An 18,547-nucleotide genomic window follows, 5' to 3' on the forward strand; every position below is an offset into this window, starting at 1 on the left:
TGAAAAATTATTTGAACAAATAATAAAGGAGAATTTCCCCAAGATGGCAAAGGAAATAGACTTCCGAGAAATCCAGGAAGCTCAGAGAGTCCCAAAGAAGTTGGACCCAAGAAGGAACACACCAAGGCACATCATAATTACATTAGCCAAGATTAAAATGAAGGAGAGAATCCTAGAAGCAGCAAGAGCTAAGGGGACAGTCACCTACAAAGGAGTTCCCATCAGACTGTCAGCTGATTTCTCAAAAGAGACCTTACAGGCAAGAAGGGGCTGGACAGAGGTATTCCAAGTCATGAAAACCAAAGACCTACAACCAAGATTGCTCTACCCAGCAAAACTTTCATTTAGAATGGAAGGACAGATAAAGTGCTTCTCAGATAAGACCAAATTCAAGGAGTTCATCATCACCAAGCCCTTACTGTATGAAATGTTAAAGGGACTTACTTAAGAAAAAGAAGATAAAAAAGATGAACAGTGAAAGGACAGCAAACTCACAGTTATTAACAACCACACCTAAAACAAAAGCAAACTAAGAGGATAGCTAGATCAGGAGCAGAACCATAGAAATGAAGATCACATGGAGGGTTAGCAACAGGGGAGTGGGAGGAGGGGGAAGGGGGGAGAAGGTACAGAACATAAGTAGTACAGACAGTAGATAGAAAATAGATAGGGGGGAGGGTAAGAATAGTAGGGGAAATACAGAATCTAAAGAATTTGAGACACATGTTCATGAACTAAGGGGGGAAAGGGTGGGGGAGGGGTATGCAGGGTGGAGGGGAGGGGAGGGGGGAATAGAGCAAATGTAATGGCATAATCAATAAAAAATTTAAAAAAAAAAAAAGAAAAATAATGAAACATCCCTAATTTGGCAAAAGAAATAGACATACAAGTCCCAGAAGCACAGAATCCAAAACTAGTAGGACCTAAAGAGAACCACACCAAGAAGGTTAGCAACAGGGTTAGCAACAGGGGAGTGGGAGGAGGAGAAGGGGGGAGAAGGTACAGAAAATAAGTAGCATAGACAGTAGGTAGAAAATAGATAGGGGAGCAAGAATAGTATGGGAAATATAGAATCTAAAGAACTTGAGACACATGGTCATAAACTAAAGGGGGGAATGGTGGAGGTGGGGGGTGCAGGGGGGAGGGGAATGAAAGGGGGGAATAGAACTGTAATGGCATAATCAATAAAGTTTTTTAAAAAGCATATGTTTGGACTGAAGCTCTCTACTGTATCATTAGGCAAGTCACATTAACTCTCGAGTTTTCTTCAAACTAAGCTTATGGGGTTTTTGGTATTGTGAAGAATCTATGAAATATATAAAGCAATTACCATAGTACCTTAAAAGAAAAGTGCTCAATATACAAAAACTACTATAAATCTTTCCTAATGTTCCCAGTAAGAATGTTACTTCTTTGTGCTTCCAAATACTAAATTCATACTTCTGAGCATTTATTACACAGTGTCTTATTTGCCTACTTAAACATGAGTTCTTGGGAGCTGCAAGTGCCAGTTAATTTTTTTAAAGATTTTTTTAAAGAGAGAGGTGAGAGAGAGAGACAGGGAGAGAAATATCAGCTGGTTGCCTCTCATTCACCCTAGGGACCTGGCTCAGGACTGACATGTGCCTTGGCCAGGAATCAAACTGGTGACTTTTTGGCTCACAGGACAATGTTCAAATCACTGAGCCACACCAGCCAGGGCAAATTTTTAAGTACCTGATATTTGCCCTGACTGGTGTGGTTCAGTGGATTGAGTGCTGGCCGGTGAACCAAAGGGTTGCTGGTTCAATTTCCAGTCAGGGCACATGCCTGGGTTGCAGGCCAGGTCCCCAGCAGAAGGTGCATGAGAGGCAACCACACATTGATGTTTCTTTCCCTCTCTTTCTCTCTCCCTTCTCCTCTCTCTAAAAATAAATAAGTAAAATCTTAAAAAAATAAATACCTGATATTTTTTGGCTGAATGGATTGTAGGCAATAAAATATAAAGCAGGGTTCTCAATTTCACATGCAAGCTTTTCAAGACTGAGTTTAAAATGCAGCTTCCTAAGCCCCCAATCTCATGAGACTTGATTTATTTTTTAAAAATCTTCCTTTTAGCAAGGTATCCATTCCCCACCCCTCAAGGTTATTTTGGTGCAGTGAGCTTTGCACAAAATCTCGAGAAGCATTATATAAAGAATTATGGGAACAACGTTTTGTCTGCAATTAAAATAATGGAAGTATAAATAATCTAACTATATTTCTTATTGTCCCTTGTCCTATAGACTTTATAAAGAAGGGAAGAATAAGCTAATTACAAGCACGATTATCCTTTCACAAATTGTTAACTCTGTTGTAGTTACATATGTTATCTACACTTAGAACTTAAGACTTCTGGCTTTTAGATAAATTCAGGTATCACTCCCAAGTAAATGTTAATAGGACAGAACATATATATTCTCTTGATGGTAATAATGGTATATAATTGGGTAAGTCATTTTGATTAGGATGGAGACATTATTCTAACTTCCTAACATTGGTTAGTGTTCAGGTTAGCCTTGATGCCCCCTACCCCAGTCTATATATGTTATTTGTGTATTCTAGTTTTCTACACAGGATGAAACAGGCTGGTATCCTAATGTATAGGACTTGTGTGGAAAGTTTTTATTTCCAGTTAAAATAAGTTAAAAAACTGCACAGAGAGACCAGAGAGCCAATAATTATCTTTATTATACAGAAATGTGAAGGCCATATGCTTTAAACGAGGTGTTTTGTAGTGAACATTCTGCAGGTTCAAACTGAAGACACCATTTTGAGATACAATATAAAAATAAACAGTACTAAGAGTTGCAAGAAAGAATTCAATTCAACTTCCACATGCCCCAATCAAGCTGAAACTTTCCACAGGAAAACCTGGTTTCAATTCATGCCGAACTGTTCAAATGGAAAGAAAAACTAAGTCAGACAGAAACAACACATGGGCTTGCTTTTGAATTTTTAGAGAGCCAGACTAAAGCTCTACTCAACCTCACATTGAGAATTTATCTTATGCTAAAATTTATTTCTCCAGTTACCTACGTGATACCTGAAGTACTGAGTTGGGAAATTTTGTAGGGCTAAACAGGTTTGGAGAAGAGATGGAAGTTATGATTTAGTTATTTCTGATCTGGAAGATTTAGTATCAGACCTGCATCACCTGTATTAGCCCTTTGACAGCCTATTTCTCTGTAATGGTTAAGAGGCAGGATCCATTATAAGTATAATAAATGCTCGACATCAGCACAACTTGGCTCCTGTTCACTTTCTGTCCCTAATCCTGAACTTTGTATCAGTATGCTCTTGTCACCAAATTGACCCTCCCAAATAGGATTTTTCTTAATAAGCTTCTCTTTACACTCAACTACTAAATTGAAAAAAAAAAACAACAAAACATTTTAAAACTTTGCCTAGAAAGATGGTTGTGTTGAGACAATACTAATGACTAGGAAGGTATCTGTGGATTAGATATAGACAAAATGATTCTGGACTGCTTAAATATAGATTGAATCTATTAATTTATGTAGAAAGCCAAAAGTAGTGAAGAAGACGACCTGGAGTCTATATACACTATCTAGATTTAGGACTTGCTGCCCATCAGCATTTGAAATTTACAACTCAGTTCAGAGTAGTGAGATTTAAAGTTGTCTGGAGAAATCTGGACAGTCATGTGCTAGAGGGTGGAAATTCTGATACTACCTCCTTTCCTTAAGATAATGCTGATTGCGTGAAGGGGGTGATTGAAAGAGATTTTTTTTTCCATTGAGACTTCTGTCCTAATGATGGAATAGAATAATGCTCAGAAAGAGGATAGAATATATTTCTGATCAAGAAATATATTTCTTGATTTGATAACCAAGTGATCAAATTTGGAATACTCTCATTATGTTTAAACAGGGAAGTGAGAAAATCACTAGTGGGACATACAATCTTAGAGACCATCTGCTCTAAAAATTAGTTTGTATCCACTGACCCTTATTCAAAGAGGCAGTTATTTCAATAAGCTACATTATCTAGCAGATCTGAGACCAAGACTTTGAAAACATGTATTTAAGATAGAAAACAGACTTTAAAAAATGTAATAAATGGTCTTCTCCACATCTCAAATTCACATTCACATTCACATTCTGTGGCTGGAGAATACCAAATCCCACTAAGATAACTTTGCTTGTCCAAAAGCACACTAGATGGAAGTAAACTAAGAAATGAGAGAAAATGTTTACTGGGTGTATGCAGGCTCACCCAGTTTATTCACCTCTGGAGTGAAAACGTAGGGAGAAGTAAAGTTTGTTTATAGAGGTCAAGGTCTGTGGAGAAGCCCTGAAGTTGCTCTCCCCAAATCACAAGTCTGATTCAAGAGAAGGAAAGAAAAATAATGAAAAACATCTTATTACACAAAACTCAGAGTGTCTTTGACAGTCACCAGGCCAGCAGGGGAAAAATGAGAAACCTATCTGTTGGCTTTAGGATTTATTGAAGGCTGCCAACACAGCCCAGATCATCTCTGTGGCACTGTGCTTTGTCCCCTCTATTTCAGGGTCCAGTTCTACTAGGTCCTTGGCTCGATTCATTGCCACATCATACTTTTCATCTGTCAGAGAGGAAAAGACATTTTCTAGCACATCAGAGGAGTGGGCTAGTACCAGGAGTGCTAGGGTTCGCTTGTCCATACGCTGAGGATCATTTACCCACCGCTCTAGAACACTATCTTGAAGTTTTTTCACTAGTCGCTGTTTCTCTGTTGTATTGGTCACTGGATGAGTAGTCATGTCAAATAGGAGGAAATTCTGCTTCTCAGTGGTTAGAATGCCTTTCTCTACCAGGTTCTTTGCAATTCGCTCTCTTACATTTCTCAGCTGGTATTGTAATTTGAAGGGGTTCCAGGTCTCGCCTATGGGGAAAAGAAACAGAAAACTTGGAACACTATAAACTAACCAGACCTAACAAACAAGACATCTTAAAGAATCCTATAACAGCAAAATAGACATTCTTCTCAAGTGTACATGGCACATTCTCCAGGAGAAACCATATGCTAGTCCTTAATAAATTTAAAACAGGCCTCATAAATTTAAAAGGACTAAAAAAATATAAAATATGCTACCCAACCACAATGGAATTAAATAACAAATTAAAATTTGTTAACAGAAGGAAATTTGGAACATTAAAAAATATAAGGAAATTAAATAACATATTCTGAAAAAACAATGGGTCAAAGAAGAAATCACAAGGGAACTTTTAAAAATACTCTGAGTTGAATGAAAATTAAAACACACCACACCAAAACTGACAGGATGCAGCTTAAAGCTGTGTGGAGGAAAATCTATGACCCCAAGTGCTATTCTAGAAACAATGTCAAATCAATAACCTAATCTATCTTAAAAAACTAGAAAGAAGAAAAAAGCACACTAAACCCAAAGCAGAAGAAAGGAAATTATAAAAATTAGCATGGAAATAGAGAAAATGAAAACGATAGAGAAGATCAATAAATCAAAAGTTGGTTCACTGAAAAGATAAATAAAACTGACAAGCTTAGACTGACCCAGGAAGAAAGAGAGAAGACTCAAATTACTAAAATTAGGAATGAAAGAAGAGATATCACTACTGATCTTAAACAGAAAGGGTAATAAGGGGATTTTATAAACAATAATACACCAACAAATTAGATAACCTAGAGAAAATGGGCAAATTCTTTAAAACACACAAATTACCTAAACTGACTAAAGAAGAAAGAGAAAATCTGAATAGATCTACAAGTAAATAGACTGAATAACTAATTTTAAAACTTCCTACAAAGTGTGGCCAAGATGGCTTTACTGGTAATTCTACCAAACATTTAAAGAAGAATAAATACCAATGCCTCACAAACTTTTTCAAAGAAACAGAAGGGGGAACACTTCCTTAATCTATATCATATTACTCTCATACCAAAACCAAAGACGTCACTCGAAAACCACATGTCAATATCCCTTATGAATATGGGTACAAAATACTCAACAAAATACTAGCAAAACAAGCCCAGAAAGGACTCATACCAGAAATGCAAGGTTGTTTTAACATCTAAAACATCCAATTATGTAATATACCATATCAATAGAATAAAAAACAAAAAAGAAATGATCATCTCAATATGCACAAAATAAGTATTTAACAAGATCCAACATCCTTTTATGATTATAACACTCAACAAACTATGAATAGGTGGGAACTTCCTGAGTCTGAGAGTGGGAATTTATGAAAAACCCACAGCTAGCATCATACTTCATGGTGAAAGACTGTTGTCCTGCTAAGATCAGGATTAAGACAACGATGCCCATTCTCATCACTTCTATTTAAAACTGTACTGGAGAGTCTAACCAGAGAAATTAGGCAAGAATAAGATATAAAGGTAAACAGATAGGAAGAAGTTAAACTATTTTTACTTTTAGATAACATGATCTTGTATATAAAAAATCTAAGGAATACATTTAAAAACTATTAAACTTAATAAACAAGTTCAGCAAGGTTGCATGATACAAAATTAGTACATAAAAATCAATTGTGTTTCTATATATTAGTAATGAAAAACTGGAAAATAAAATAAAATAATTACATTTACAATAGCATCAAAAAATAGAATAAAAAATAGAATCAAAATACTTATGAATAAATTTAACAAGAGGCCCAAGATATGCACTGAAAATGATAAAATATTGTTGAAAAATTACAGAAGATCTAAATAAATGGAAAGACATCCCAGATTCATAGAACTAGAGATCACATGAAGGATTATCAGTGGGGAGAAGGCACCAGGGGAATGGGGGAAAAGGTACAGGGAATACGAAGCATAAGTGGGTAGGTACAAAATAGACAGGGAGGTTAAGAACAGTATGAAAAATGGAGAAGCCAAAGAATTTATATGTATGACCCATGGGCATGAACTAAAGTGAGGGAATGATGGTGGAAGGAGGGGTACAGGGCAGAGGGCAATAAAGGGAAGAAAAAAATGGGACAACTGTAATAGCATAATCAATAAAATATATTTAAAAAAAAGAGACTGAAACAAAATTTTTGCAAATCATGTATCTGATAAGAGATTTGTATCTAGAATATATTTTAAAGTACAATTCAATAGCAAAAAGGTAAAACCAATTAAAAATGGGTAAAAGATTTAAATGGACAATTCTTCAAAGAAGGTATACAAATGTCCAATAAGCACATATAAAGATGCTCAACATAATTAGTCATTATGGAAATACAAATAAAAATCACAGTTAGATATTACTATATACTGACTGGAGTGACTAAAATAAAATAAAATAAAAACAGTAACAAGTAATGAAGACATAGAGGAACTGAAACCTACACACTGGTGGTAGGAATAAATGTAAAATTATGTTACCAACTGTGAAAACAGTCCCTATTCCGGTCCTTCAGAAGTTAAAAATCTAGTATGAGGTGTAGTGGGGAGACAAAAATAATATTTGAAGGGTCCACTTCAAATATTATCTAAATGAAAGCTTTGCTGGATAGAGTAATCTTGGATGTAGGTCCTTGCCTTTCACGATTTCAAATACTTCTTTCCAGCCCCTTCTTGACTGCAAGGTTTCTTTTGAGAAATCAGCTGATAGCCTTATGGGAGCTCCTTTGTAGATAACTGTCTCCTTTTCTCTTGCTGTTTTTAAGATTCTCTCCTTAGCTTTAATGTTAGGTAATGTAATTATGATAAGCCTTGGTGTGTGCTTCCTTGAGTCCAACTTCTTTGGGACTCTGAGGTTCTTGGACTTCCTAGAAGTCTATTTCCTCTGCCAGATTGTGTAGTTCTCCTTCATTATTTGTTCCAGTAAGTTCTGCATTTTTTGCTCTTACTATTCTCCTTCTGGCACTCCTATGATTCAGATGTTGGAATATTTAAGCTTGTCCTAGAGGTTCCTAAGCCTGTAATTTTTTGGAATTCTTGTTTCTTCATTCTGTTCTGGTTGAATGTTTATTTCTTCCTTCTGCTCCAAATCATTGCTCTGAGTCCTGATTTCCTTCCCTTTACTGTTGGTTCTCTGTATATTTTCCTTTATTTCACTTTGCATAGCCTTCATGTCTTCCTCTATATTGTAACAATACTCAATCATTTCTGTGAACAACCTGATTACCACTGTTTTGAACTCTGCATCTGAGAGGTTGGTTATCTCTTCATCACTTAGTTCTATTTTTGGAGCTTTGATCTGTTCTTTCATTTGGCCCATATTTTTTTTTGTCTTGGTATACCATAGAGCCTTAAGTATTCGCTAGGGTGAGTCAACCCACATTGCTGCATTGTTGTGCTGTGGGGGAGTAGTCTGAGAGGGAACAATGCCACTTGCTCTGCTCTTGGCCAGCTTTCAGTTGCTTCCTCCACTACCCACAAGCAGATTGGGCCATTCTGGTGCTGATTCCTGGGTGGGTGGGTTTGTGTACATTCTAAGAGACCTGTGGGTCTCTCCAACAAACTCTCCTGTGAGGCTGGGAGTTTCTCCATGGCTGCAATGCCCACAAGTTTTTACAGCCACAGGTTTTTTAAAATATATATTTTATTGATTATGCTATTACAGTTCTCCCATTTACCTGCTTCATTCCTCTCACCCTGCACACCTCCTCCCATCCACATTTCCCCCCTTTAGTTCATGCCCATGTGTCATAAATTCTTTAGCTTCTACATTTCCCATACTATTCTTGCCCTCCCTCTATTTTCTCCCTACCATTTATGCTACTTATTCTCTGTATCTTTTCCCCCCTCTCCCCCTCCCACTCCCCTGTTGATAACCCTCCATGTGATCTCCATTTCTATGGTTCTGTTCCTGTTGCACTTGTTTGCTTTTGTTTTAGGTGTGGCTGTTAATAACTATGAGTTTGCTGTCCTTTCACTGTTCATATTTTTATCTTCTTTTTCTTAGGTAAGTCCCTTTAACATTTTATATAATAAGGGCTTGGTGATGATGAACTCCTTGAACTTGAACTTATCTGAGAAGCACTCTATCTGCCCTTCCATTCTAAATGAAAACTTTGCTGGATAGAGCAATCTGGGATGTAGGTCTTTGCCTTTCATGACTTGGAATACTTCTTTCCAGATCCTTCTTGCCTGCAAGGTCTCCTTTGAGAAATCAGCTGACAGTCTGATGGGAACTCCTTTGTAGGTGACTGTCCCCTTATCTCTTGCTGCTTCTAGTATTCTCTCCTTCATTTTAATCATTTTAATTTTGGCTAATGTAATAATGATGTGCCTTGGTATGTTCCTCCTTGGGTCCAACTTCTTTGAGACTCTCTGAGCTTCATGGACTTCTTAGAAGTCTATTTGCTTTGCCAGATTGGGGAAGTTCTCCTTTATTATTTGTTCAAGTAAGTTTTCCACTCATTGCTGTTCCTCTTCCCCTTCTGGTACCCCTATAATTCAGATGTTGGAACATTTAAAGCTGTCCTGGAGGTTCCTAAGCCTTCTCTCATTTTTCTGAATTCTTGTTTCTTCATTCTTTTCTGTTTGGTCATTTCTTTCTTCCTTCTGGTCTACTCCATTGATTTGAGTCCCAGTTTTCTTTCCATCACTATTGATTCCCTGTGCATTTTCCTTCATTTCACTTAGTATAGCCTTCATTTTTCCATCTAATTTGCCACCAAAATCAACCAATTCTGTGAGCATCCTGATCACCAGTGTTTTGAACTATGCATCTGATAGGTTGGCTATCTCTTGGTTGAGTAAAAGTATTGGTTCTGGGGCTTTGAGTTGTTCTTGCATGTAAGCCATATATATATCTATTTTGGTCTGGTTGAGCCTGTAACGTAGTGAGGGGCAGAGCCTTAGGTGTTCGCCAGGGCGGGGCAACCGTGTCCCTGGGTTGTGATGCTGTATGTGGGGGCAGGGTTAGAGAGGGAACAATGGCGCTTGATCCACTCTCTCACATTTCAGTCCCCTCTGCCATTTCCCACAAGCAAATTGGGCCTTTCTGGTGTGGGTTCCCAGGTGGATGGGCTTGGGTACATTCTAGGACCCTGTGGGTCTCTCCAACGAACTCTCCTGTGAGTCTAGGAGTCTCTCCTGGCACCCCAATACCCACAAGTGTTTTCAATCAGTGCTTTTAGGCTTTATTTCCCAGCACTGGGGCCTTGGGTTTTGTGGTCTGTCTCGCTGCCTGTTTTTGCCTGGTTTATCTGCATGTGAATGTGTGACCGCGGTCAGCCAGCCATTTTGTGTGCCTCACTGGGTCTGCTCGTTGCCTCCCTGTGCCCAGGATCTTCCAGCTGCCACTTGTGTGCCCGTGTCCACAAGCCACTACTTTTTTCTGCCTCTACCCCTCTCTACCATCCCCCGACTCTGCCTCTGTTACCGGTCTGGATGAATAGTTGTTGGACTTCCATACGGTTCAATTTTCTGTATTCTCTGGTTGTTTTTGTTTCTAAATTTTTGTTGTCCTTAATTTTGGTTGGGCGAGGAGGCACAGTGTGTCCACCTATGCCTCCATCTTGGCTGGAAGTCTACAGCACAGGTTTTAAAGCTTTCTTTTCCCACGCTGGAACCCTTAGTTACACGGTCTGGCTCACTTCTTTCTGGTTTATCTGCATAAAAATGCAACACTGCCTAATCTGCCAGCCTCCACCTCACCCACCCAGTCCTCCAGCCACCACCTTGCCATGCGTCCTTTGTGCCCCAGCTGCCCATCTCCACCCCTCCTACAATTATGGGTGAATATTTCTTCTTTTAACTCCTTAGTTGTTGGAATTCCATATAGTTTGATTTTCTGGCAGTTTTGGTTATTTTTTGTTTTTAAATTTGCTATTGTCCTTTTTTCAGTTGTACGAGGAGGCAAAGTACATCTACCTGTGCCTCCATCTTCGATGGAAGTCCTCAAAAATATTTAAACAGGCAGAAGAAAGATTCAGAAAACTTGAAAATAGGACAATTAAAATTATATAGTCTGAGGAATGGAAATAAAGCAAGTGAAAAAAAAGGAATAGAGCCTAAGGGACCCCTGGGACACTGTCAAATGGAACAAGATTTGCATTGTGGAAATCACAGAAGAGTCAGAAAAGGGAAAAGAAAGAATAGCTGAAAAAGTAATGGCTGAAAATGTTCCAAATTTGATGAAGGACACGAATCTATAAATCCAAGAAGCTTAACAAACTCAGTGTTGAATAAAACACCTATACTGAGACATATTATAATCAAATAGTTGAAAGCCAAAAGTAATCTTGAAAGAAGGGAGGGGGAAGTGAGTTGTCACATGCGAGGGACCCCTAATAAGATATTAGCAGATTTCTAATAAAAAACTTTGGAGGCCAGAGGCTGTGAGCTGATATATTCAAACAGATGGGCAGTGGGGGGGAAACAACAACCTAACCTTTTCAATGGAGAATTCTACATCTAGAAAAACTGTCCTTCAAAAATAAGGGAGAAATGAAGACTTTCCCAGATAAACAAAAACTGAGGAAGGTTGTTACCACTCTGAGACTTTCCTGCAAGAAGTGCTAAAAGAGAGTTCTGCAGGTTGAAATACAAGGTAAATAGTAACTGATGCAGTATGAAGAAATAAAAATCATGATTTAAGTTAACTATAAAAGTTGGTATTATTATAATTTTGGTTTAAACAGCACTTTTTATTTTCTATTTGCCTTAAAAGATAAATACATTAAAAACAATTATTAACCTGTAACTGGGCACACAATTTACAATGATATAATCGATGCCAGCAAAACAAAAAGAGGGTAGAATGGAGCAGTATAGGAGCAGAATTTTTGTATGTAATTGATGTTAAGTTGGTATAAATTCAAATTAGGTTGTTATAAATTTAGGATGCTAAATGTAATCCCCATGGTAACACGAAAGAAAACAGTCATGGAATGTACACAAAAGAAAATGAATGGAAATCAAAATGTTTCATTATAAAAGAAAAAGCAACTAAACATAAAAGACATTAATGAAGGAAATGAGGGGAAAAATCAAGCTGTGAGGCATATAGAAAAAAAACAGCAAAAAACCCCCTGCAAAATGGTAGAAGTGTCTCATCAGTAATTTATTTAAATGTAAATGGATTAAGCTGTTCATTTACAAAGTAAAGATTGGCAGAATGGGTTAAAAACATGATCCAACTATATGCTGTCTATGACATACTCGGTTTAGATCAAATCACACACCAATAACCTTATGAATATAGATGTAAAAATCATTAATAAAATTTTAGCAAACTGAATTCAACAGCATATTAAAAGAATTATTCAGTATAATCAAGTGAATTTTACCCAAGGAATATAACATAAAATCAAATGGGCAAAGAATCTGAATGGACATTTTTCCAAGAGAAAAATATAGATATCCAACAGATCCATGAAAAAGTGCTCAACATCACTAATCATCAGGGAAATATAAATCAAAATGACAATGAGATAGTACTTCTTACCTGTTAGAATGGCTATCATCATCAAAAAGATAAGAAATAACAAGTGTTGAAGAGGATGTGGAGAAAAGGGAACACTTGTGTACTGCCAGTGGGAATATAAACTGGTGCAGCCACTACAGAAAACAGTATGGAGGTTCCTCAAAAAATTAAAAATAGAGCTGCCATAGACCCAGCAATTCCATTTCTGGGTATTTATCCAAAGGAAATAAAACCACTAATGTGAAAAGATATATGAGCCCTCATGTTCACTGCAGCATTATTTTTAATAGCCAAAGCACAGAGGCAACCAAAGTGTCCATTGATGGATGAATAAAAAAAGAAAAAGGGATGAACACAGAAACACACATATATACACAGAGAGGAATATTACTTAACCATAAAAAAGAATGAAATCTTGACACTTGAGACATGAATGGACCTTATCCTAAGTGTTATATGTCAGACAGAGAAAGACAAATACCACATGATCTCACTTACACATGGAATGTAACCCTCTCCCTGCCAAATCACAGATAGAACAGACTGGTGATTGTCAGAAATGGGGGTTGTATGGGGGGTGGGCGAAATGTGTAAATGTGATCAAAAGGTACAAACTTCTCATTGCAAAATAAGTCCTGAGATATAATGTATAGAATGTTGAATACAGTTAACAACACTCTATATCTTGTATTTGAAAGTTACTAAAAGAATAGATCTTAAAAGTTTTCATCACAAGAAAAAATTTATAAACTCTTAAAAAAACACAAAATGAGATATCATTTCATAGCTACCAGGATGGTATAATTAAAAAAAAAAAAGAAAGAAAGAAAATAACAAGTGCCAATGAGGATGTGAAGAAACTCTCATGCATGACTGATGAGAAAGTAAAAGGGTACAGCCTCTGTAGAAAAGTTTGGCAGTTTCTCAAAATACAGAATTATATGCTCCAGCAATTCTATTCCTAGGTATATAGCCAAAAGAAAGAAAAGCAGGAACTTGAACAGGGACTCTGAACATTTGTATACCAATGTTCAGAGCAGCAGTATCTGTAACAGCCAACAGGTGGCAACAACTCAAATATCTATCAATGGATGAAATGAATAAACACAATGTGGTAAAGAATAAGATTTTGATATATGTTACAACATGAGTGAACCTTGAAAATATGCTTAGTGAAATAAGCCAGATATAGAAGGACAAATATACAATCCCACTTATATGATTTACCTAGTAAAGGCAAATTCAGAGACAGAAAGTAGATGTTGCCAACCTAAAGGCAACAAGGAGAGGCAGGAAGAGAGATATTTGGAATGATGAGAAAGCTTTCAGTATAGAGAAATGTGATGGGTACACAATAGTGTGAATGTATTTAATGTCATGAAACTGTGTACTTACAAATGGTTAAAATAATAAATATTATGCTCTCTATATTTTACACCACAATAGAAACATTAACTATATACCTAAAAGAAATTACATGTCTACAGAAAAACTTGTCCATGAATGTTCATAACAGCATTATTCATAATAGCCAAAGTGAAAATGACTCAAATGTCTATCACCTTATGAATGGATAAACAAGTATGGCATATCCATACAACAAAATATTTGGCAATATAAAAGAATCAAGTTATAACTGGGGAAATTCTAATAAGATTGGTAGATTGTATCAATATTCTGGTTATTATATATTATATTATAGTTTTGTAAAATATTAGTGGTGGGGGATTCTGGGCAAAGCCTGTAAGTAATCTATGTATTATTTCTCATAACTGCATGTGAATCTACAACTATCTTAATAAAAACTGCCATTAAAAAAACTGTTCCAGAAGATATTGGTTGTGACCTCAAGTGTTCTACTGAAGATCCTCCTAAAATTTTAGGCCATAGATTTCTAGTTATTTACATCAAAGTTTCTGAACTTGCCTTTAAAAAAGAAAAAAAAAGGAATGAAATATTACTACATCCCACACAACATGAATGGACCTTGAACACATTATCTTAAGAAGCCAGTCACAAAAAACCTTAATTTGTATAATTCCATTTATATGAAATATATGGAATAAGAAAATCTACAAAAACAAAATGTAGATTAGTGGGGTGTCTAGAGCTGGAGGGAGGTTGGGGGGAAATGTGGGGAAACTGCTAAGGAGTATGTGTTATTTTGGGGTTAATGAAAATGTACTAAACTTAAGATTGTGATGGAGTTTCAATATTGTGTGAATATACTAAAATCCATTTAATTTCATACTTTAAATAGATCAACTTTATGGTATGTGCATTATATACAATAAAGATGTTAAAAACTTTTCTTGTGAAGAATACTATTCAAGAGGACTTCCGCCAAGATGGAGGCATAGGTGGATGTGCCGTGCCTTCTCACACGACCAAGTTTAGAGACAACTAAATATTAGCAACAGAAAACACAGCCAGAACACGGAAAATTGAACTTTTCGGAAGTTCGTTAACAACAAATTCTTCAGCCTGACCGGTAAGGGGCGAAACCAGCAGCTGGTGAAGCAGGCTTGCACAGGAAAACTCGGTCGCACGGAATCCAGATGCGCGGAATCCAGATGCGCAGGGTTGGACCTAGTGAGCGAGCGAGCGAGTGAGCAAGCAGGCGAGCGACCGCGGGGGAGACAGCGGGGGAGTGGTGCTGCGTGTTGACTGTGGTCGCGCATTTGTGCGTGGGCGGACAGGCGAGAGAGTGGGCGGTTGGACCGGGGCTGGGCGGTCCCCGCAGCAAACGGCAGTGGAGGGCGCCGCCATTTCCCTGCTCTGACCCCACCTCCATATACAGCGTCATAACCCAGCGACTCTGAGTGGCCCGGCCCAGGTGAACCACCTAAGGCTCTGCTCCTTACCCAGCTGTGAGAAACAGCAGAGGGGGTCGCCATTTCCCCGCTCTGACCATGCCCCCACATACAGATTCACAACCCAGCGACCTGGGAGTCCAAGGCACCGCTTCTCACACTTAAAGGGTGCGAACAGACCAAAAATGTCGCAAGAAGATCTCAAAGCCCCAGAGCCCATAGATCTAAGCGATGAAGAAATAGCAAAAGTCTCAGATGCACAGTTTAAAACACTGGTCATCAGGATCCTCACAGAACTGGTTGATTATAGCCACAAATTAGACAAATATATGAAGGCGAAACTAATTGAAATGAATGGAATTGCACAGGACACCAATAGTAATGAAAAGGAAACTGGGACTCAAATCAATGGAGTGGACCAGAAGAAAGCAAATAATGGCCAAACAGAAAAGAGTCAAGAAGCAAGAATTCAAAGAAATGAGGAGAGTCTTAGGAACCTCCAGGACATCTTTAAACACTCCAACATCCGAATTATAGGGGTAGCAGAAGGGGGAAAGGCACAGCCACCAGTGGAAAACTTATTTGAACAAATAATAAAGGAGAATTTCCCCAATCTGGCAAAGGAAATAGACTTCCAGGAAATCCAGGAAGCTCAGAGAGTCCCAAAGAAGTTGGACCCAAGAAGGAACACACCAAGGCACATCATAATTACATTAGCCAAAATTAAAATGAAGGAGAGAATCCTAGAAGCAGCAAGAGCTAAGGGGACAGTCACCTACAAAGGAGTCCCCATCAGACTGTCAGCAGGATTTCTCAAAAGAGACCTTACAGGCAAGAAGGGGCTGGAAAGAGGTATTCCAAGTCATGAAATCTAAAGACCTACAACCAAGATTGCTCTATCCAGCAAAACTTTCATTTAGAATGGAAGGACAGATAAGGTGCTTCTCAGATAAGATCAAATTCAAGGAGTTCATCATCACCAAGCCCTTATTATATGAAATGTTAAAGGGACTTATCTAAGAAAAAGAAGTTAAAGAAACATGAACAGTGAAAGGACAACAAACTCACAGTTATTAACAACCACACCTAAAACGAAAGCAAACTAAAAGGACAGCTAGATCAGGAGTGGAAACATAGAAATGAAGATCTCAAGGAGGATTAGCAACAGGGGAGTGGGAGGAGGAGAAGGGGGGAGAAGGTACAGAAAATAAGTAGCATAGACAGTAGATAGAAAATAGAAGGCGTGGCAAGAATAGCATGGGAAATATAGAATCTAAAGGACGAGACACATGGTCATAAACTAAAGGGGGGGTAATGGTGGGGATGGGGGGGTAGGGTGGAGGGCAATGAAAGGGGGAATAGAACAACTGTAACAGCATAATCAATAAAAAAATTAAAAAAAATACTATTCAAGAGCTTATGCGAGTTGGAAAACTTTAGGTATTGATTAACTGTGCTTTTTCTGTCCTTTATTAGTCCAGTTAAACAATGAACCATATATACCTTATCCAGCTCCTTGAATTTCTGTATTTCTTTTCCTGACCTCAAGAGCACGATCAAGATTACAAAGTGTGGGATTTCCAAATCATTGTGAGCTATCTTACCGGTGAGTAGCTCTATCCATGTCTGGACAGTTTCCGTGGGTTCAGTAGCTTTGATGTGTTTGAGAGTTTCATCCAGTAAAACATCACCCGTTGGGCTGTCTGACTTCAGCAGTACCTTTCAGGAAAGAAGAAACAAGGGACCCTAGTTCACTCAGTTCATTTAAATTAACATCTTTCAATATTTCATATATACATTATTGGTTAAGTGTTGTAAAAAATGCAAAGCAGCACAATATACTATCCTGTTTGCAAGAAGTTGAAACATCTGGTACAGGGTGATAGTGGGAAGACAAAATAGCATTTGAAGTGGGCCCTAGTGACAAACTGGATGTAAATGATAATGGAGCAACTCTTCAAGTCTGGAAAAATCTACTTGTAAAACTATTAATAAAGATAAGAAAATCAGGAAAAGAAGCCCAGCTTGGGGGGAAAGTTTGGTTTCAAGTGATATGGGATAGCCAAGTTGAAATGCCTAGCCAATATAGTTAAATATGTTGCTGGGGCTGGAAAAAGAAGATAGGCCTAAGATTTAGTAGTTAGTATTATAGAGTAATAGATGAAGCTGTGAAGGATAGAAGTTATGCAAAGGGATACAGACTGAGACACAGATGTTAAGAAATGAAGAAGTAAAAGAAATAGGTTACATCCACGTAAGCAAGAGAATGAAATATAATAGGCCAAGAATGAAGAAAGTTTCAAGTAGGAGAAGGTGGTCAAAAGTGTCAAATGCCACACACAGGTTAAAAGAGAAAAATACAGACTGAAAAGAAGCTGGTGATCCCTAAGAATGTGGTTTTAGTGCTAAGTGTGCCAAATATGACAGTGTAGTTGCGGGTAGGAAAAAAGAGTAAGAAGGAGACAGGAGTATGGCTCACAATCTGCAGAGGACTTGCAGTAAATGCAAGGGGAGAAACTGAATGGTTTATCTGCAGATGACCAGAGTTCAGCAAAGACTGCACCTGGCCCGCATGTGTGCATCCTCCTATATACTCTATTTCATGTCATAGCTAGAGCTAGAGAGGGAGAATTATCAACAGCATCCTCAATGTGATTTTCCTGCATAAAAAAAGAAAGACAAAAACATGAAATTCTTGTAACTCTGTAGACTATGGACCCTTTGATTTCTCCCTTTGATATAGAATTAAATCTATTAGACAATGGCACAGCTGAGTCAGTGGCATTTATCTTGTCCCACTGTTCAAATCTTTCTATTTATTTCTCCAGAATGGACCACTGGCATCTGCCCTTTCATAAGCTCGGAGAATTCACAGAGGATGCTGCACCTTTCTGTCCAGTAGTCGCTTCTTACGCATGGTAGGAGGTTCCAAATAGATGCGACCCCGCATGGCCAGCTCTATCAGGATGCCCCCTCGAAGGCCAGATGATATGCAGTCATTCCAGAAAGATGTGTAACCCTATAAAAGGGGATGAGAGAAGAGACAGAATGCGCTGAAAGGGATATGGACTTGCAGCAAGCACCCTATGAATGGCACACTTTGGTGTGACTTGTTTCACATCATATTACATGAATGCAAAGCACAGAATAAAAGAATCTCTCTTGAGCTCCCTTAATCCACCACCCCACCAATATGATTTTCTGTCTGACTTGAAGTTCTTTGTTTATTTGGCTGTTGGTTAATAATTGGCATGTCAAAATTTTTAAAGTTTATTTTTACTGTTGACACTTTTACAGATGTCCCCATTTCCCCCTCTTTGTCTACCTCCACCTAGCCCCCACCCC

General features: G+C 37.9%; 1 protein-coding gene across 2 annotated transcripts in view; it reads right to left on the reverse strand.

Annotated features, from left to right (window-relative positions):
• Positions 1-2,697: 2,697 nt before the first annotated feature.
• The window catches only part of GOLPH3L (golgi phosphoprotein 3 like), a 36,732-nt gene continuing 20,882 nt past the window's right edge, over positions 2,698-18,547 (reverse strand). Inside the window, exons 3-5 of one of the 2 annotated variants that reach the window (XM_037125763.2) lie at positions 18,090-18,221; positions 16,807-16,921; positions 2,698-4,906 (exon numbers count right to left, since the gene is read on the reverse strand). In XM_037125763.2, coding sequence (XP_036981658.1) covers positions 4,479-4,906; positions 16,807-16,921; positions 18,090-18,221 — 675 coding nt within the window. In that variant the 3' untranslated portion in view covers positions 2,698-4,478. The remainder of the gene's footprint in view (positions 4,907-16,806; positions 16,922-18,089; positions 18,222-18,547) is intronic. The other variant, XM_037125772.2, reaches the window with a different exon arrangement.

The sequence above is a fragment of the Artibeus jamaicensis genome, unplaced genomic scaffold (genome assembly GCF_021234435.1).
Source record: "Artibeus jamaicensis isolate MK-2021 breed Jamaican fruit bat unplaced genomic scaffold, CSHL_Jam_final contig_1715, whole genome shotgun sequence".
NCBI lineage: Eukaryota > Metazoa > Chordata > Mammalia > Chiroptera > Phyllostomidae > Artibeus > Artibeus jamaicensis.